Source organism: Rana temporaria, chromosome 10 (assembly GCF_905171775.1).
Source record: "Rana temporaria chromosome 10, aRanTem1.1, whole genome shotgun sequence".
NCBI classification, from domain to species: domain Eukaryota; kingdom Metazoa; phylum Chordata; class Amphibia; order Anura; family Ranidae; genus Rana; species Rana temporaria.
The window spans coordinates 83,142,068-83,162,460 of record NC_053498.1 but is presented as its reverse complement, the minus strand read 5'-3'; the positions used below and the strand labels follow the sequence as shown (position 1 = coordinate 83,162,460).

At 41.5% G+C, this 20,393-nt stretch overlaps 1 protein-coding gene and 1 long non-coding RNA gene across 2 annotated transcripts in view; one reads left to right on the top strand and one right to left on the bottom strand.

Moving 5' to 3' along the window:
• The window catches only part of IL11 (interleukin 11), a 33,584-nt gene extending 25,573 nt beyond the window's left edge, over positions 1-8,011 (bottom strand). The window contains exon 1 of the mRNA XM_040325628.1: positions 7,657-8,011. Coding sequence (XP_040181562.1) covers positions 7,657-7,663 — 7 coding nt within the window. The 5' untranslated portion in view covers positions 7,664-8,011. The remainder of the gene's footprint in view (positions 1-7,656) is intronic.
• LOC120915259 lies at positions 1,984-12,078 on the top strand. The gene is made up of 3 exons (XR_005743859.1): positions 1,984-2,175; positions 3,526-3,635; positions 11,970-12,078. It is a non-coding gene; the product is annotated as an uncharacterized LOC120915259 (long non-coding RNA).
• The last annotated feature ends 8,315 nt before the right edge of the window (positions 12,079-20,393 follow it).

The following is a 20,393-nucleotide window of genomic DNA, read 5'->3' as shown; positions in this document are numbered from 1 at the left end:
GGTATTAGCATACTGCCTTTTCAAACAAAACTTTTATTCAGGGATCTAAAGGAGAGTCAGCTTACACTAACTGATGACACAGAAAAAATGAGTTATTATGACATTTTAGAGAAATAACATCATTTTAATTTAGCTGTGTAAGAGCAAGAATACAGTCATCTTTCAGACTTCATGTTTTCAGACTGACAGATCAGCTTAAAGTAAACTTGTGTTTTGCCCCTCCCCAAGCATGGTCTTTGTTTTCAAAAAAGGTGGAGAGCAACAGCGAGACTCTCATGCGCCAAGTCCATGATCAGCAGGCAGGACATTTTCAAACATGGCTAGGAAAATAGAAAATGGGGTCTAAAAATTGGATGACTTGTGCTTTATTCCAGAGGATTAACATGTCTGTAACAGTCCCTCATTTGAAGGGACTCCAAATTTCCCTCTTTTGAATACAAACTGCAAACTTTTAGGTAGATTCAGTAGATAAGCCGACCTAACTCAGAATCTACGCCGACTTAGGTTTAAGCGTATGCTCAAACAGAGATACGCTTAAACATATCTAAGATACGACGGCTTGCGCCGTCCTATCTTAGATTGCAATATTTTGGATGGCCGCTAGGTGGCGCTTCCATTACGGTCGGCGTAGAATATGTAAATGAGTAGATACGCCGATTCACGAACGTACGCCCGGCCGACGCAGTACTTTTACGCCGTTTACGTAAGAGATAGGCCACGTAAAGTTAGAGCTAGGCCCTATTGGGATAGTAATGTCAAGTATGGCTGCCGTTCCCGCGTCGAAATTCAAATTTTTTACGTCGTTTGCGTAAGTTGTCCGTGAATCGGGATTTACGTTGTTTACGTCCACGTCAAAATCAATAGGCCCGTGCGGCGTACTTAGCCGCAATGCACACCGGGAAGAGTAGGCGCCCGGCGCATGCGCAGTTTACAAAAAACGTAAGGTCAAGCCCCATTAGCATACAACACGCCCCCCTCAAACACATTTGAATTAGGCGCTCTTACGCCCACCGATTTAGGCTACGCCGCCGTAACTTAGCAGGTAAGTACATTGTGAATCATGTACTTGCCTCGCTAACTTACGGCGGCGTAGCTTAAATGCCTTAAGCTACGCCGCCGCAAAGTTAAGAAAATGTACCTGAATCTAACTATTTAGGTCTTATGTAAAGACCTGTATAAATAAACTTTCAAATACTAAAGTGATTATTTTACTGTAAATGCTTTGATTGGGTATTTTAAAATGCTAGCATAAAGGAAAGGTAAGGGTGATTTAACTCTTAAGTCGTGTACCCACTATCGGATTTCTGATGGACTCAAATCTGATGGTTTTTTTTGTTGGATATCCGATGAAGCTGACTTTCATCAGTCTTGCATACACACTATCAGACTAAACTCTGACCGTGCCAAAACGCAGTGACGTAAAACACTACAGCGAGCTGTAAAAAATGAAGTTCAATGCTTCCGAGCATGCGTCGACTTGATTCTGAGCATACGTGGATTTTTCTCCGATGGAGTTCCACACAGACGATCGGAATTTCCTATCGTTTTTTTTTTCCATAGGAACAATTTAAAACATGTTCTTTTTTTTTACATCAATGGAAAAAAGACCGATGGGGCCCACACATGATCAGTTTGTCCAATGAAAACAGTCCATCGGTCTTTAGAAGTCCGCATGTTCAGACCTGAGGCAAGGGTGTGTACTTTGCATCAATATTTTGTGCCTTGTCCACCTTTTTCATCACAAAAAAATGGGGAGATATGAAACAGTCTCTAGAGGTAGCAGGCCATGCACCCCGTTTTTTAAAGCAAATTTCACTTATTTTATGTAGGGGAAATAGCTCAAATTAAATAGCTAATTTACTTTCAACAAGCTGCTGGAACTTTGCCACACTACTACTGAAGATTAACTAAGTTTGTATGCTACAGAAATGTTATATTGCAGCAGTAAAATATTTTGTGTAATTTTCCCTGTTGTGTAGAATACCTGGATGATCGTTGATTTGGATAAAGTGTACAGACAGATCACATTAGAGGGAAGGGAGTGTGCTGCCTATGAGCAGTGAACAGCTGGGACAGAGCTGATTGCAGGGTGGACTCCACCTCCCCTGCTGCTTTCAGACATAACAGCTTCCTGGCCCTCTGGAAAGGAGCTCAGTGCAAGCCCCTTCTTAAAAGGTACGTAGAGAAGTTTATTATGTAAACTCTGTTGGGGGGATGTCAGCGGAGAAGTGACCAGGGAGGTCTGTGTGGCTGGTGATGTCACATAAACAATACAGGAGGAGGCTGAAGAGACAGCAAGCATAATGCAAGAGATACATATAGTTTGCAATGAAAAAAGAGGTACAGGGCTTTCTGGTTTGGGTGCTCTGTGAGGTTTCAGTTTATAATAAAAAAAGGCAAAATTGATATGCTGTGTGGCAACATCTAAATCAGGGGCACTGTATCTGTTATTAGACAAAAACTGTTATTTTTAAATACTTTCTTTGCAATTTTATAGCAGAGCTCCAGGCAGGCAATAAAATGTTTACAGATGTGGTGAAAGAAGATATCTCTGCCTGATGTTATGTTTTCAGAGCCCTTGTGTTGTCAGTGGGGTGTCCCTGGGCCAAAGATGATTAACTGGTTAGATAAATGGAGTAGGTGACACTGCAGATAAATATTGACAATGTTGATGCTCCCCCTTTCTAAATTTGTTGTGACATCCCCTGCTTGGAGTGTAGATGGATCCCATGAATTATATAATTATATTATTTCTCCATTAGAGTGTTTCAGGGAGGTATCTGATTATTGGACAGGAAAGGGTGGAAAATTGCTGCAGGCACCTAGATGTAGCATCCCTGCACCAGCCACCCAAATCTTCCTATAATGGCTGAATCCTGGGCCGTTCTGACAGGCAAGGCTGCAACCCTTCCTGTTAGTGTTGGTGATTGCGGGTAAGCCCTGCCCCCCACACATTCCTATTGGTCCATCACTACAAAGCTTTGCCTGTCAAATAGTTTCCTATATCTACCCGCTACCTCTGTCTTTCAAACCTAAGGAATGTTGGGAACCTGAATCCTGGAGTCAACATCACACATCAGCCACATCTACCATTGGAAGCTCACTGCATCATTCCGCCCTGTCTTAAAAATTGAACATGGCAAGAATTCGAATTCTGTACGGAAAGATTTAGCATTATTATAAAAAACATAAAAACTTTATATATGCCAATCATAAACTGAGGATGAGCTTTTCTGCCGTGGAGTTCTACATTAAAGTTACCTTCTCACAAAACAGCAAATCGGACTTAGCGTTGTGCAAACCTTAGCATCGGTGGAAGCTGCATGTCAGAACAATAGATAGATTGAGGCAAATTAAGATAAATGAAATACTCAACATGATCCAACTTTCTTCTGCCTCTTGAACCTCCCTTTTAGCTAATGAGCCACCTAGTTCATTAAAAAAATCAGTAGGCAACCTTGGAAGGCTGGTGGGGTGAAGACAAGCTTGGCGTTAATAGGAACAGTTCATTTTTTTTTATTTCAGCTACCCAAAGCTATTTCCAGGACCACACATGGCTCTTGTCAAACTTTAACACCCCTTTACACTAAAGCTTCATGGTACCCACTAGGGCAATGGACCTGCCTTACATTAAGGTACGTTGGCAGCTCATTCATTTCAATGGGCTGCCCTAATGTTAACATGGGATCCAACATTCATCAATATACTTGAAAAGAGTAAATGGCGCCACATTTTTCTTATGAAAGCTCCTCAGTGGGTACTAAGCATCTGACATTTTAGAACTGGTATTCTAATAAATTGACAAATCTTTTACATGTTGCTGTTTATGTATGGTCCATGTGGAGACAGGCCTTGTCAACTAAGAACCCCCAATCCAGCTAGCCAATAACTAATGATTATTATCTCCAAGAGTCATCTACCAAGGCACCCCACCCTCACTGGATCCTCTCACCTTCTTGGTGGAGGGGTGTATTTAACATATTGCCAGATGAGATGCAGGGAATAGGCCTGCTTACAATAACAGTTTTTTTTCCTATATTTTCAATCGCAATATGCATGTTTTTTTGGTATACTCCAATAATCTAGAATCTTACACTCAACTGATCATGCTGGCCGAGAGAATAAATAAGTATTTCAATCTTAAAAGCCAAGAGAAGAATACACCACAAGACAAAAGCTGCGTGTGAACATGTGTCACTTCTACTGAAACCGTTGACAGAATTTTTCTAGCGTACTAATATCACATTACGTCAGCATAACGCTATGCAAAGGTTCACAAAGTAACCACTGTTGTCCCAGGTGTTGTAGGAGATAAAGCCTAAATCTGAGTTCAGTGCTGTATGTAATATGAGTCATTTTTATACTTGAATATAATCTCACAAAAATACAATCATGTCTATGCCTATATCGGAGTTGCATTGGGCATTATGGGCAGAAGTGCGTATCATTTTTTATATATATATATATATTATATGTGCTTCCGTCCAACATGCCCAATGCCCATATGTCAACATATCATGGGTATATCTGTGAGTATCTATCTGTAAATATCTATCTTAGAGTAGCATGTGCAAACATTTGTTACCAAACTGCACTGCTCATCCCAGCATGCTCTTCTGAACAGCCAAATGTCTGGCCTAAAGAAAACCTGTCATAGGAGAAATAATAGAGCTGTCATTGCTATGCTTTCCTTGCCAGAAATACTAGGTGCCTGGCTGTTATGCAGACACCCTAGCTTCAGTGTTTTTGAGTCACTGACCTGCAACATATATGCAAATCAGAAAAGTCAGGAAAAAGTCAAAAATCCTTCTCTCCATGCTTCTTCTGAACCAGTGGCTCAGAGTAGCTAGCCCACTAGAATTTTCAGCAAGTTCATCAATGGCAGCCTCCATGCTTCTTATGTTCACTTTGAATAGATCTATATTTGGAACATGCATGAACTAAATACTTGCCAAAATATTGAAATGTCAACTGTATAAAAAAATAAGTCAACTGCCAATATAAATGACAAGTATTGTCTAATAGGTATATGTGACTAGCTGTAAATTCTATACTGTTTTCCAAAACCAGCCAAAATATAACATAACATACGATATTGCACAGGAGCCCATTTAGACTTTTAAAATGATTATAAAACTGAATACGTCTAAGGGGTTTACAATGGGAAAGTACAGCCTGGTTTGATTGCTGTCATCAGTTAAATTGGATCTGTAGCTTTGAGTAACAGAAGGAATAAGCATTTTCACCTATAATCCTCTCTTAATGGCCACAGGAGTGGATGCTCACCCCCCCCCCCCCCCCAATACCATTTGAAAAACAAATGTCTTGAGTATTTAAGTACTTTCCTTTGCACGTTTTTACTGCTACAATAAAAGGAGAGTTTCAGCGTTTTGAATTCCTTAGGGAGGGTAAACATTTAACTTCTAAGGATCCCCAAATAATGATTATCTGCTTCACATACTTAATGTGCTTGTTAAATACTCCAAAAATTGCTCACATGCTTAGCGGACATGCTGTGAAGTTCATACTTAACCCTTCTACTGCCTTAAAGAGTCACGCATGTTTAAAAAAGTTTAGGTACCATGCTCTACACCTCTGTTTCGGTTGGTTTTAATGAGGACTAATTTTCAAATGATTGCATATAGCTTATTCTCGACAAATAGGGTGATTTAGAAAAGAAGTAGCTTTCTTCACCTACCCCACGGAGTCTGGCTTGACATCAAACACTCAGTCATGTGCAGTGGAAATTAAAACAAGAACTTCCAGTGAACATGATTGATGTTTATTTTCTCCGGACTGTGCAAAAAAATTACTCTTTTAGTAAATCAACCCAAAAGTCTCCTTTTATGAAGGAACAATATGCAAAGTGCACTTAGCTTAAAGCAACCCATCGGCAATGTTTTTTCTCTATAAATGGCTAAAATCTAATTTGCTGAGATGGGTGACCGTGAATGCCTTTTCTTGGTGCTATTCTTTTTAAGAAGGAGAAAGAAATGTATTTTTAAGAGACGTGTTTTTTTTTTAAATGAACATCTGGAGGTCAGTCAAGTGAGAAAAGCTATTTTGTGAAGTTCATCTTTACAATGGCTTTTTGCCCTGTGTTAATTTGTTAATGGTGCTTTCCCTGAGCCAGAGAGCCAGGCAAAGCACTGCTTGTTGTATATTCCAGTATCTGCTTGCTGATAGGTAGTGGCTTGCCGCTGTAGCTTATTGGCTGTGAAATCCCCATCAGTACTTCTTTGATGGCATTTCCAGATGCTTAAGTACCCGCGCCTTCCAATACTGGGAGCGAGATGGTGGATTTCAGAGCCTCGCGTCTTTGTTTGATGTATTTTGTGGAAAATCGCTTTTTATTTATAGCAGTAGCTACTAGCTATTGTACTTAGCACAAGTCACCTAATATAACCTCAAAATGCATGCCTTGCATGTTAACAGACACAGGCACATTTGTTATAGCAGTGCAGATATCTAAAGTTATATAAAGAGGAATAAAAGATGCTTGGTTGCTAAGGGTTATGCACTTTGAACGTTACAATCCCCCTTGGTAAAATAAGTCTATACAGTAAACTAGCTAAACTGGATCAAAAGGCATAACAACATGTATAATACCAAAAGCTAAAAATGCAATATATAGCATGTATAAATAGTATCAATAGGTTATGCATTCAAACTACAAATAATAGAAACAGAGAAAGGAATTCTCTTTTACGCATAATCCTTGAGACTTAATGACATATATTTTTGCATCTGTCTTAATGAATAGATTGCACCTACCAGTCTGGTTGTTGTCCCTTTAACTTGCTCCAGCTAACTCAGAATGAGCAGAGGATATCTCCTCTCTACATTCAGCATGCCAGACAAAAAAAAAGCCCATGCTATGCTAATCCTTCAAACCCACTAGGGATAATAGTGAGAATTCAGCGTCCACATGATAAGGGAGCCAGCAAACTGTTTGTTATTGCTGCAGATGTTTAGTAATAATGGCTAAGGAATGCACGCCAGTAACTCCTTACTGCAGTTTAAACTCTTGTACCAGACAACTGAGTGAGATCATTTATAGAATTTAGAGTTCAGCAGAATCCTACTTGGCAATGCCGTTTGACAAGTGTAACTTTAGAAAACACTGCGATCAGCCAGCGTTAAATAAAAAAAAAATCAAATCTAATTAGTTTATCTTCATAAACGACAGAATTTGGTCGCTGCTGACAGCAGCTTTAGATAACGTTGTAAGTAATGGATGTCATTTACAACAGGTCTAATAATCTACAATTTCCTAAAATGACTTGGGGCATTCATTTGGCTTTGCTCCCTTTGGAAAGAAAGTAGCAGCTGAAGGTGGAATGTAAAGTGCAGCCAGCAGGCGGCGCTATGAGTTCAGAAAGTGCTGGCTGCTGCAGAGGTGACTTCTGACTCTCTGGGTACCATGTAGCAGTAGTCCTCCTCATGATGCCCCAAATCACAACATTTCAGATGCCTTTCAACATCCCACTGAATAACGTCTCAGACTATTTCCCTAAGGCATATATCACATTTTAGGACCAAGTCCCTCTGATAACAGTATTAAAGCCAGAATAACCAAAAAGCACATATAAATAAACATGAGATAAAAGCAGAAATAAAACGTAGAAATACTAAAAAAAAAAACTTTTCACTTACTTCTCATATTTTTTTCTTGCTTGGTAAATGCTGTTTTCTGTTCTGCAAATGTTCTTGTGGTGTTTGAAAATGTTGGATGTTGTTGTTTTTTTTTGTTTTTGTTTTAATTGTTTCTCTTGGCTATCTCAGAAATATGTCCCGCCGTTTTATCCTTTCTAGTGGCGTTTCCGTTGTCTGTCAGTGTTCTACTTTAATTCACCTGCTGCCCAGCTCTGAGGTAGGAGTTGCAGCCAAAGTAGATAGGAATTCCTGCGTTCACTAATGACAACGTCTCATTCAGGGAGACAGTTGAGTGTGAGTGACTTTAGTGGGAATGTGTGTGTGAGCTTGTGAACTTACACCACTACAAATTGGGGGTTTATATACACCACTGATGAAGGAAAGCAAGTCGCACTATTTGTATGTGTGTTTTTTCAAAAGATGACACATCTTGAGTCACATCTTTTCCATTGAGAAAAAAAAATACCCTTACCCAGACCCCTCCTTCCTAAATTTGCATGGGCGGCATGCATTAAAAAAGCTATGACACACTCTCCTAAAATGTACTTGCTCTCTTTAAGATGTACGTACGTCGAAAGAAGGAGGGAGGCTTCGGGATGGAGCAGAGAGGGGGGGAAAGGTTGATAAGGTCATTGAAGATACACTGTCCTATCCCTATGCCATGATTCTCTCCTGAAATACTGTCACCTCATACAGAGGATTGTGTTTTTAGGTACACACAAGCTAGATCAGCAAATCATTTAATCATGGACATGTTAGAAAATATTCATTCTGAAGATGGCAAAAAGAAAAAGAAAGGTTAAAGCTGAGTTAAAACTTTTTAAAAGAAGTTACAGGCAGGATTAGTGGTTCTGTTCCTTATTCCCAGGGATAACACATTAAAAATTATTTTATTTGGTTAAAAACAAAGAGTTTTTGTTGATTGCACAAAAAAAAAAAAAACATTTATATATTTTTATACATTTATTTGGTACGTGTCTGCATGGGTAACTGTGGATTGGCACAAATTTATTCCTGAAACTTTCTGCAGATATCTGGGACCTGGACCTGGGCGCCTGTCCGCAGTTTGCTATTTAGTATTTATCTTTTATGATCAATAATTAAAGAGACTGTTATTGCTACGATAGATATTAATATGGTTTGGTACAAATGATAAATATTTTTTATTGCAAATAAATTGGATTTTCTGTGGCGAAAGCTTGTTTATATTGGGCCCTATTTATCACACTGCAATGGGACATAAGGCATGCTGAAGTGGCCTTTCAAGACGTTTTATTATATGCGACAATATAGCTTGGGAGAACTTTTTAATGCACCTTAAAGTGTATGTAAACTCTGAAACTAAAGTTCTTTTATTTGCTGCCATTTGATCTGTTAAATATACAATTGAAAGCATTTTATAATTTATTGTCTGTTTGGCAAGTGTTAGGCCTCGTACACACGAGGGGACATGTCCGCTCGGAGATTTCGGTCTGATGGTTGTACACACCATCAAACCGAAATCCGCGCGGACAGGATACGCGGTGACGTGGCCGCGCCGATGACGCGGCAACATGCGCGACCCTGGAAGGTCAATGCTTCCACGCATGCGCTCGAATCACTTAGACGCATGCAAGGGCTTTCGGCCGAGCGGACATGTCCGGTAAGTCGTACAGACGACCGAACATGTCAACGGACAGGCTTCCAGCGGACATGTTTCTCAGCATGCTAAGAAACATTCGTCCGCTGGAAACCCGTCCGATCCGCCGGAAAATTGCCCGGTCGGCCGGACACACGACCGAACATGTCCGCGGAAACTGGTCCGCGGACCAGTTTCAGCAGACATGTTCGGTCGTGTGTACGAGGCCTTAAAGAGAAAAAGCAGTTTGTCCAGACAGGAATGTTGTGAGCTGGTAACTTCCTGTACATTTGGACAATTGTCAGTTAGTATTGTTTCTGCTGTCTCCCTGTCATAGGTGTGTGCACAGGGTGTGCCGGTTGTGCCTGGGCACACCCTAATCACCCAGTGCACATTAGCATTATTACTCTTTGGGGCATATGTAAAAGATCTCCCTCTTACTGGCTTTGCCAAAAGAGCTGGTAAGAGGGAGCCACCTCTGCCACTTCTCTTTCACTGTGCTAGCAGGGAGATCAATGTGCTATAGATCTATACACACACACACACACACACACACACATATGTGTGTGTTTGAGCTCTGGGGTGCACACCCTAATGCAATAGGCAGTGCACACCTATGCTCCCTGTACTATAAAACACCTCTGCCTGAAGAAAAGAGGGAGATGTTACGTAGTCCCAACATACTCCATTTTCTAGGGTGACAATGCCACTCAGTACATTTATCATCCTAATACAGGAAGTGTGTTATTGGCAGTATGACAGGATTACAATATAAATAAAGGAAAAATTGTGTGAAAAAAGAAAACTAAGGCAGCCACCACATTTAGGCTTGGTTCACACTACGAACTTCATGTGTAACCACGCTGCAACCAGACAGCATTGTTGTTTTCTACCATGCGATGCGGTGCCAGCAAATGCACTGCGTTGCGACCTGTTTGGGGTATCATTAAGCACTGACACCTGCTGCAGATCTCAAGGGTGGTATGGGAAATGTGCACAGATCACAGCGTTTCCTGCATCATATTAGTATGAACCTAGCCTTAAAGTGATAATAAAACGTAATTTAAAAAAATAAATAAATAACAAACATACCACACTTACCTTCTCTGTGCAGTGGTTTTGCACAGAGCAGCTCCAATCCTCTTTTTTTGGGTTCCCCTGTCAGTGCTTCTGACTCCTTCCCCTAAAGCAGTGACCCCAGAGAAAGCCACTAGCCCTGGGGGTACCGCTGCGTGCTCGCTCCCGAGCTGCTGCTCTATGTACCTCTAAAAAACTCAGAGCCGCAACTCGGCACCGCTCCCCCGCTCTCTCCTCATTGGCTTACTGGCTGTGATTGACAACAGTGAGAGCTAATGAGTCCCCATACAGCCGAGGCTATCGTGAACATCGCTGTATTGGAGGGGGCTCAGGTAAGGTTTGGGGGAGCTGAGCACACAGAAGGTAATTTACCCTCATGCATAGAATACATTAAGGTAAAAAACCTTCAGCCTTCAGAACCTCTTTAACCACTTGCCGTCGCCGCACCGTCATAATACGTCCACAAGGTGGCTCTCCTAGGCGAGATCACGTATTATGACGTCCTGCCTTTTAGCCGCCCCTCGCTCGCCCCCGACTCCCGTGCGTGTGCCCGGCGGGCGCGATCGCCGCCGGGCACACGCGATCGCTCGGTACAGAGCGGGGAACGGGAGCTGTGTGTGTAAACACACAGCTCTCGTTCCTGTCAGCAGGGGAAATGCTTTTCTTCGGTTCATACACTGTATGAACCGAGGATCAGTGTTTCCCCTAGTGAGGCCACCCCCCCCCCCCCACAGTAAGAATACACCCAGGCATACTTAACCCCTTCCCCGCCCCCTAGTGTTAACCCCTTCACTGCCAGTGGCATTTTTATAGTAATCTAATGCATTTTTATAGCACTGATCGCTATAAAAATGCCAATGGTCCCAAAAATGTGTCAAAAATGTCCGAAGTGTCCGCCATAATGTCGCAATACCGAAAAAAAAATCGCTGATCGCCGCCATTACTAGTAAAAAAAATATTAATAAAAATGCCATAAAAATACCCCCTATTTTGTAAACGCTATAAATTTTGCGCAAACCAATCAATAAACGCTTATTGCGATTTTTTTTTACGAAAAATATGTAGAAGAATACGTATCGGCCTAAACTGAGGAAAAAAAATGTTTTTTTATATATTTTTGGGGGATATTTATTACAGCAAAAAGTAAAAAATATTCATTTTTTTCAAAATTGTCGTTCTATTTTTGTTTATAGCGCAAAAAATAAAAAACGCAGAGGTGATCAAATACCACCAAAAGAAAGCTCTATTTGTGGGAAAAAAAGGACGCCAATTTTGTTTGGGAGCCACGTCGCACGACCGCGCAATTGTCTGTTAAAGCGACGCAGTCCCGAATCGCAAAAAGTACTCTGGTCTTTGGGCAGCAATATGGTCCGGGGGGTAAGTGGTTAAGGACCAGTAGGCTACAATGCTATAATTTCCCAGAAAGCTGTTCAATTAACACAGCATGATTCTTACCTTTGTTTTCCAGTTAACATTTAACTGTGCTGCTGATAATTATATAACATTAGAATTTTTTTGGGTTTGCAATACAACTGCAGATTATACCTCGCTTTGATGCCAAAATATTGTTTGCACTAAAATGTCTAAAATGCTTATTTTATGTATTTTTCCATTATAGGCTACTATTGGCTGTGCAGTGTTCTTGAAGAATATGACATACCTGAAGTCTGGCGTTCATGCTTGAAGTGAAATAAAATTGGTATAGGCCCCTCTTCCACCTCACCATACATTGCTTGTAATACTTTCCTTTGTCTTTATTAGGATCACAATACATCTTTCATGTGAAACTGCTTAAAGCGGTTCTAAACCCTCACATATACCTAGTATAGTCCGGTCTCAGGTGATACACAGAGATGAAACAAATCCTCCTACATAAGTTCTACCTGTTTATCTGCAGTCTTCTATTCTCTATTCATCCATTCAAAGTCCAGAATTTATACAGGATCTCTCAGCTCTGAAAAGCGGAGGGTGGGTAGCTAAAGTTACATTAGCGAGGGGAGCTCTGAGAGCTGATTGGAGAAAAGGGACACATCCAGGCCCGGATTTCTCACAAGGCCACTGAGGCCAGGCCTTGGGGCGGCAGTGGCATGGAGTCCCCCGACGCCTGAAACATACAGTTAAGGGCGGTAAGTTATGGGGGAATCCGCTCACTCGTTAACAAGTGATTGCGGCGATGTCGCCGAAATCACTTGTAAAATGTGTGCTCCCGTCCGTCCTCCCCTCTCCCCCCACCCCATCATACTTTTCTTTGCTGGCTCTGTCTTCGGGACTCTGTCCTCCCCCCGGCCACCGAGTCTGTCTCCTGTCCCTGCTGCCGATGTACACAGTGAGAGGGGAGAGCTGTGCTCTTCCCATCTCAGCTGTGACAGGAGTTCTTGCACAGTGCTAGGACTCCTGTTTTGGAGGTGACAGGGTCAATAAAGAGAACATATCACCTCCAATTGCTATCACACAGGGAATTGTTTTCTCCTGTGTGATAGCAAAGAAGTTAAGTGAAAATAAATAAATAAATAATAAGAAATAATAATTAAATTAATAAAATAAAAATGTAAAGAATAAGAAAAATAATAAGGAAAATAATAAGATAATTATACAAAAATGTAAAAAAGTAAGCGACTAGCTACATAAAAAAAAATGATAAAAAAGTAAAAAATAAAATAAAAATATTGAACTAACAGTGCTGCCCATTCTCTGTTGATTTGGGGGGGGGGGGTGGTTTCGGTTGGCAGGGAGGGGGTGCATTGCGGAACCTGGCCTTGGGGCAGCAGGGAGAGCAAATCCAGCCCTGGACACACCCCCTTCATTCAGCACACAGAAACAGAGCTGAGGCTGTCAATCAGCTGGAGCCCCCTCCCCATAACAATTTTTCTCTTGATGTCAGGAAAACTTGTCAGAAGTGATTCATGCTGATAACAGAGGAATGAAGCAGCAGACAGAAATTACACTTAGTGCTCTGGATTGAGACAAGTATACACTATAAAGGGATATGCTCATATTTCATTTCTGAGGTTTACAACCACTTTAAAGTGACACTAAACTCTGGCTAAATTTTTTTTTATAATAATTCTATTCAAGTATGTATTGACTGAAAAAAGGTACCATCTATTGCTCTCAGGCTCCTCCAAATCTCCAAACTTTCCTTTTTTTTATTTAGTGCTGCTGTGATCCAACTTCCTGTTAAAAGTTTGTTCCCTGTGGTCCCACTGTATGTAGGAACTAATCCCTCACTAATGGTCCAAGAGTAGAGAAAAATTGAGCCGCACCATTGCTAAATCCAATCAGTTTACAACTTATTTAAAGAATGGGAAATCCCCCACTGGATATACTGTAGGCTCCATCACTGATGCATTTCGTCCATATTTGGGCTTACTCATAGAGCATTCCTCTATAATTAAGCCCAATCAGAGGTGGAGCCTGTGTCCAGTGGTAGATGTTCTCATGTTTTGGAGGAGACATGTACTGTGACATATTTGTCGTGCAACAAAATGCAGCACATGTACACATGTACTGGCTACCACATCCTTCCCCTTTCAGATTGAAGTAAGAGGAATCAGCCCCATTGCATTACAGGAGAATGCTGCAGAGCGGCACCACATCATTATGTGATACTAAGGACTGAAGACATCCAGCTTGGAGTTGACTTAAAATAACCCATTTGCTTTGCCCTGCATGGTTAAAGGAAAGGTCCACTTTTTTAGTTTTAGTTATAGCGTGGAGAGAGATTACAACGCCTGCATGGTTTTTATTGCTGTCTGCATTCCAATTAAGTAAATCCACCCTCTCTTCCTTCCCTGTTTACTATTATTCAGTGAAAGTATATCCCAAATTCTGAGTTGTTACCAGAACATGAACAAAGAGGAAATCTTCCAGTGGTAACTTCAGGGATTTCCTCTCACTTCCGGTTTTGTCTATGGAACAGGAAGTCAAGGGAAATGTCGCCAAATGGGACACAGTTGGCACAAAAACTGACAATGGTTATAACCCTTCCTTTTTCTATCCAAATTGAAAAAAAAAATAAGTTTTGCCTTTTTGTTCTACTTTAACCACTTGCCGTCGCCGCACCGTCATAATACGTCCACAAGGTGGCTCTCCTAGGCGAGATCACGTATTATGACGTCCTACCTTTTAGCCGCCACTAGGGGCGCACGCGCGCCGCCGGAGGCGCGCGCACGCGCCCCCCGCTCGCCCCCGACTCCCGTGCGTGTGCCCGGCGGGCGCGATCGCCGCCGGGCACACGCGATTGCTCGGTACAGAGCGGGGAACGGGAGCTGTGTGTGTAAACACACAGCTCTCGTTCCTGTCAGCAGGGGAAATGCTTTTCTTCGGTTCATACACTGTATGAACCGAGGATCAGTGTTTCCCCTAGTGAGGCCACCCCCCCCCCCCCACAGTAAGAACACACCCAGGCATACTTAACCCCTTCCCCGCCCCCTAGTGTTAACCCCTTCACTGCCAGTGGCATTTTTATAGTAATCTAATGCATTTTTATAGCACTGATCGCTATAAAAATGCCAATGGTCCCAAAAATGTGTCAAAAATGTCCGAAGTGTCCGCCATAATGTCGCAATACCAAAAAAAAAATCGCTGATCGCCGCCATTACTAGTAAAAAAAATATTAATAAAAATGCCATAAAAATACCCCCTATTTTGTAAACGCTATAACTTTTGCGCAAACCAATCAATAAACGCTTATTGCGATTTTTTTTTACGAAAAATATGTAGAAGAATACGTATCGGCCTAAACTGAGGAAAAAAAATGTTTTTTTATATATTTTTGGGGGATATTTATTACAGCAAAAAGTAAAAAATATTCATTTTTTTCAAAATTGTCGTTCTATTTTTGTTTATAGCGCAAAAAATAAAAACCGCAGAGGTGATCAAATACCACCAAAAGAAAGCTCTATTTGTGGGAAAAAAAGGACGCCAATTTTGTTTGGGAGCCACGTCGCACGACCGCGCAATTGTCTGTTAAAGCGACGCAGTCCCGAATCGCAAAAAGTACTCTGGTCTTTGGGCAGCAATATGGTCCGGGGGGTAAGTGGTTAAAATGGTTGTAAAGGCTGAAGGTTTTTTTACCTTCATGCATTCTATGCATGAAGGTAAAAAAACGTTTAGTGCGTAACTCCCCCTAATACTTTAATACATAGAGGCCTGAAGAAGGAGCGCATTCTCCGCAAACGCGTTGCCTATTGGCTAAAACTTTCAAGTGACCTCACCCCCATGGCTCTCAGCGTGCGTCCCAGAGAGAGGAAGTGTTAGTATCCACCAGCGCAGCCTTCTTCCGGACACCGCATCCATCAAGCCAACGGATCCCATTCGCTTTACGGACGCTCGGCATTACATGCCTGCCATGAATGTACCTTTGTGAGTACCTTACTTACATGTGCCATTAAAAATTAATCCAATTTTTTGCACTTAGAGTGGCGCCTTTGTTTCATTCCCAGCCCCCCTAATACTTAAGCCTCATCCCAGCGATGTGCAAGAGACCCGGGGCACTCCTGGGTCTCTCCCTTCTGAATGGCTCACAGCCAGTGAGGCGGGAGTGGGGGGGGGCAGGGATGAGCAATGCTCTCCGTGCCTTAGGGATGCAGGGAGCCGGCTCAGGAGCAAGCACACATGAGTGCCTCCACAGCAAGCGGCTTGCTATGGGGGCACTCGGCAAGCAGGAGGGGCCCAGAGTGCTGACCCAAGAAGAGGAGGATCAGGGCTGCTCTGTGCAAAACCACTGCACAGAGCAGGTGTGTATAACATGTTTGTTATTTTTTATAAAAATATTTCCTTTACAATCACTTTAAATAAACAGAGTTTTTTACATTCGCCTGATATATATTCTTTAAATTATTCTTTATATTCTTTAAATTATCAAAGGAATTTCACAGCAAGTATCTAGAAGCAGAGACATGCTTAGATAGTCATCAATGCGAGAATTAGTCATGGGTGGATGACACCTTTTTATTGGTTATTAATGATTGTTTAAGTATATTGCCCTGCAATAAGCTTGTAAGACGAAAGACAGGTATTAATTACCACTGATTTCCCGTGGCTGTGAGAAGCTTCGCAGACTAAAAACTAGAATCTGACTCAGACCTCTCCTGGATATTGTAAAACAATTTGTTTTGTCTTTCAGACTCCTAAAAAAAATTAACGTGTGGGTGGCTGCAAACGAAACCGATTTGTTGCTCATAACTAATCATATGTTGGTAGATTTCTCCTGGAATGCAAATGCTAAAGCTTTCACTCTTAGATTTGTCTTTTGTTATCGTTTGTTATTATTTATGTTTCCTTTTTAGTATTGCCTTAAATTGAAAGGTAGGTGCACAGAAATGTCAGTTTATATTAAGCAATGCTGTAATGCCGCGTACACACGATAATTTTTCGGCTTGTAAATAAACAACGTTTTTTAACCACTTAAGGACCGCCTCCTGCACATATACGTTGGCAGAATGGCACGGCTGGGCACATCAACGTATATGTACGTTGCCCTTTAAGCCCAGCCGTGGGGTCGCAGGCGCGCGCTCCCGCAACACGGTCCAAAGCTCCGTGACCGTGACCGCGGGACCCGCGGACCCGATTGCCGATGGAGTCCCTCGATCGGTCCCCAGAGCTGGAGAACGGGGAGAGCTGTATGTAAACACAGCTTCCCTGTTCTTCACTGTGGCGACGTCATCGATCGTGTGATCTCTTTTATAGGGGGACCTAATCGATGATGTCACACCTACAGCCACACCCCCCTACAGTTGTAAACACACTTCAGGTCACACATAACCCCATCAGAATGCCCCCTGTGGTTAACTCCCAAACTGCAACTGTCATTTCCACAGTAAACAATGCATTTTAAATGCATTTTTTGCTGTGAAAATTACAATAGTCCCAAAAAGGTGTCAAAATTGTCCGAAGTGTCTGCCATAATGTCGCAGTCATGAAAAAAATCGCTGATCGCCGCCATTAGTAGTAAAACATATTTTTTTTTATAAAAATGCAATAAAACTATCCCATATTTTGTAAACGCTATACATTTTGCCCAAACCAACCCATAAACGCTTATTGCGATTTTTTTTACCAAAAATAGGTAGAAGAATACGTATCGGCCTAAACTGAGGAAAAAAAATGTTTTTTTAGATATTTTTGGGGGACATTTATTATAGCAAATAGTAAAAAATATTTAATTTTTTTCAAAATTGTCGCTCTATTTTTGTTTATAGCGCAAAAAATAAAAACCGCAGAGGTGATCAAATACCACCAAAAGGAAGCTCTATTTGTGGGAAAAAAAGGACGCTAATTTTGTCTGGGAGCCACGTCGCACGACCGCGCAATTGTCAGTTAAAGCGACGCAGTGCCGATTTGCAAAAAAGGGGCCTGGTCCTTTAGCTGCATTTTGGTCCGGGGCTTAAGTGGTTAAAAATGTAATTTAAAATGATCGTGTGTGGGCTTCACATCATTTTTAGGGTTTCGAAAAAAAATTTAAAAAAAATTCGAACATGCTGCATTTTTTAACAACGTTTTAAACTATGTTGTTTTTCGGGTTATAAAAAATGATCATGTGTGGGCTAAAAAGAAGTGAAAAACCCGCGCATGCTCAGAAGCAAGTTATGAGACGGGAGCGTTCGTTCTGGTAAAACTAGCGTTCGGAATGGAGTTAGCACATTCATCACGCTGTAACAGACAGAAAAGCGCGAATCGTCTTTTACTAAAACAGAATCAGCTAAAGCAGCCCAAAGGGTGGCGCCATCAGCATGGAACTTCCCCTTTATAGTGCCGTCGTACGTGTTGTACGTCACCGCGCTTTGATAGAGCATTTTTTTTAAACGATCGTGTGTGGGCAACGTCGTTTTAATGATGAAGTTGGAAAAAACTTTGTTTTTCTAGAGGCTGAAAACGTAGTTTTTTACAAGCCGAAAAATGATTGCGGCATAACAGTTCCTAATCCCTAATGAAGGACTGTATTGGATGTCATGTGACAATATGAGTTCTGGCCACCCAAATGTATAAATTAGAGGTAAATGATGTAAAGGATTAGAAGGTGGTTTTCTGGATTGACTGATTGTTTCAAAAATAGATTGCAGTAAGGCAATAAAAAAAAAACGTACTTCTTCTTTGAAATGCTCTAGCAGCCCTGGCAGCTTCTGAGCATGAAAAAGCTGTTTAGCTTTTAAATTGTTAAAGAAGAACTACATTAAAAACATGTATACAGCCCCCCCCCCCCCTAGAAAATCTCAGTGGATTTAGAACAACAGCACCCCTTCTGGAAAACACTTTTCCTGGATGGCAACCATCCCTGATATGCAGAAAAGCTTAAACATGAAGCATTTCTCAGTGGCTTTCCTCCCTCTCTGCACATCCCAGCATGCAGATCTGAGTCATCCAAAAATAGATGAAAAGAGGAATCCCTTGCTTTCCTGCAGATGTGACTCTTCACACCTGTGACACTAGATGGTGCTGTGTGTATAGAAAGGATATAAAGTGCAGCACTTTTAGGAAAAGGGAATAAGATGAAAAATGTACTTTCTTTATTTTCCCATAGATCACCCATGACTGAAATGTCAACTAATTACTCTAATTGTTGGGTTTGCTGGGGATTCTGATTTAAGGCAGCTCTTAGCAAGCCAATAATTCTGCTTATATACTTATTGCCTACACAATTACATTGTGAACATGCAATAACTTTTTGGATGTACATTGAGTTATTATTTGAGATAAGGTCTATACAGTGAAGGAAAAAAGTATTTGATCCCCTGCTTATTTTGATACGTTTGCCCGATGACAAAGAAATGATCAGTCTATCATTTTAATGGTAGGATTATTTTAACAGTGAGAGACAGAATAACAACACAAATACCTAGAAAAATGCATTTAAAAAAAGTTATAAATTGATTTGCATTTTAATGGGTGAATTAAGTATTTAATCCCCTATCAATCAGCAAGATTTCTGGCTCCCAGGCATCTTTTATACAGGTTACAAGCTGAGATTAGGATCACTCTCCCTATGCATGGGAGTGCTCCTAATCTCAGCTTGTTACCTGTGTAAAAGACAGCTGTCCACAGAAGCAATCAATCAGATTCCAATCTCTCCACCATAGCCAAGACCAAAGAGCTGTCCAAGGATGTCAGGGACAACATTGTAGACCTACACAAGCCTGGAATGGGCTATAAGACCGCCGCCAAGCAACTTGGTGAGAGGGTGACAACAGTTGGTGTGATTATTCACAAATGGAAGAAACACAAAATAACTGTCAATTTCCCTCGGTCTGGGGCTCCATGCAAGAACATCTGAATGATTCAGAGGAGAGCTGGGTGAAAGTGTTGTGGTCAGATGAGACCAAAATCAAGCTCTTTGGCATCAACTCAACTTGCCTTGTTTGGAGGAGGAGGAATGCTGCCTATGACCCCAAGAACATCATCCCCACCATCAAACATGGAGGTGGAAACATTATGCTTTGGGGGTGTTTTTCTGCTAAGGGGACAACTTCACCGCATCAAAGGGACGATGGACGGGGCCATGTACCGTCAAATCTTGGATGAGACCCTCCTTTTGCCAGGGCATTGAAATGGGTCGTGGATGGGTATTGCAGTGAAAGCACATGGTTGCAAATGATTGATTTGGTGGGTAGAAAATATGTGGAGGGTGCTAAAGGTTCGAGTTACCAAACATCAGCCTCGGAACTTTAATGACTTGGAGAGGATTTGCAAACAGGAGTGGGACAAAATCCCTCCTGAGATGTGTGCAAACCAGTCCTTATCTTTTTTTAAGAATATCCTTATATATACAGTATTTGAAAAAGACCACTTCTGCCATGAGGGAAAGTAAAAGTTCTGTCTCAGGTGAAACCCTCTAGAGGTGGCATGGGATAAGCTTCCCACCTTGAGGGGTTATTTTACTAAAGTCAAATAGGCTGTTCCCTTCGAGAATTCTCCCTTACCTTAGTGAGCTCAGTGAATATTAACTTTGCAAAGAATACCAAATCATGTGTAAGGAAATAAAAAAAAGAATTTATTTTTGCTTGCACATAGCTGGATAGAAGTCAGCAGAGATTTACCTAAGGGA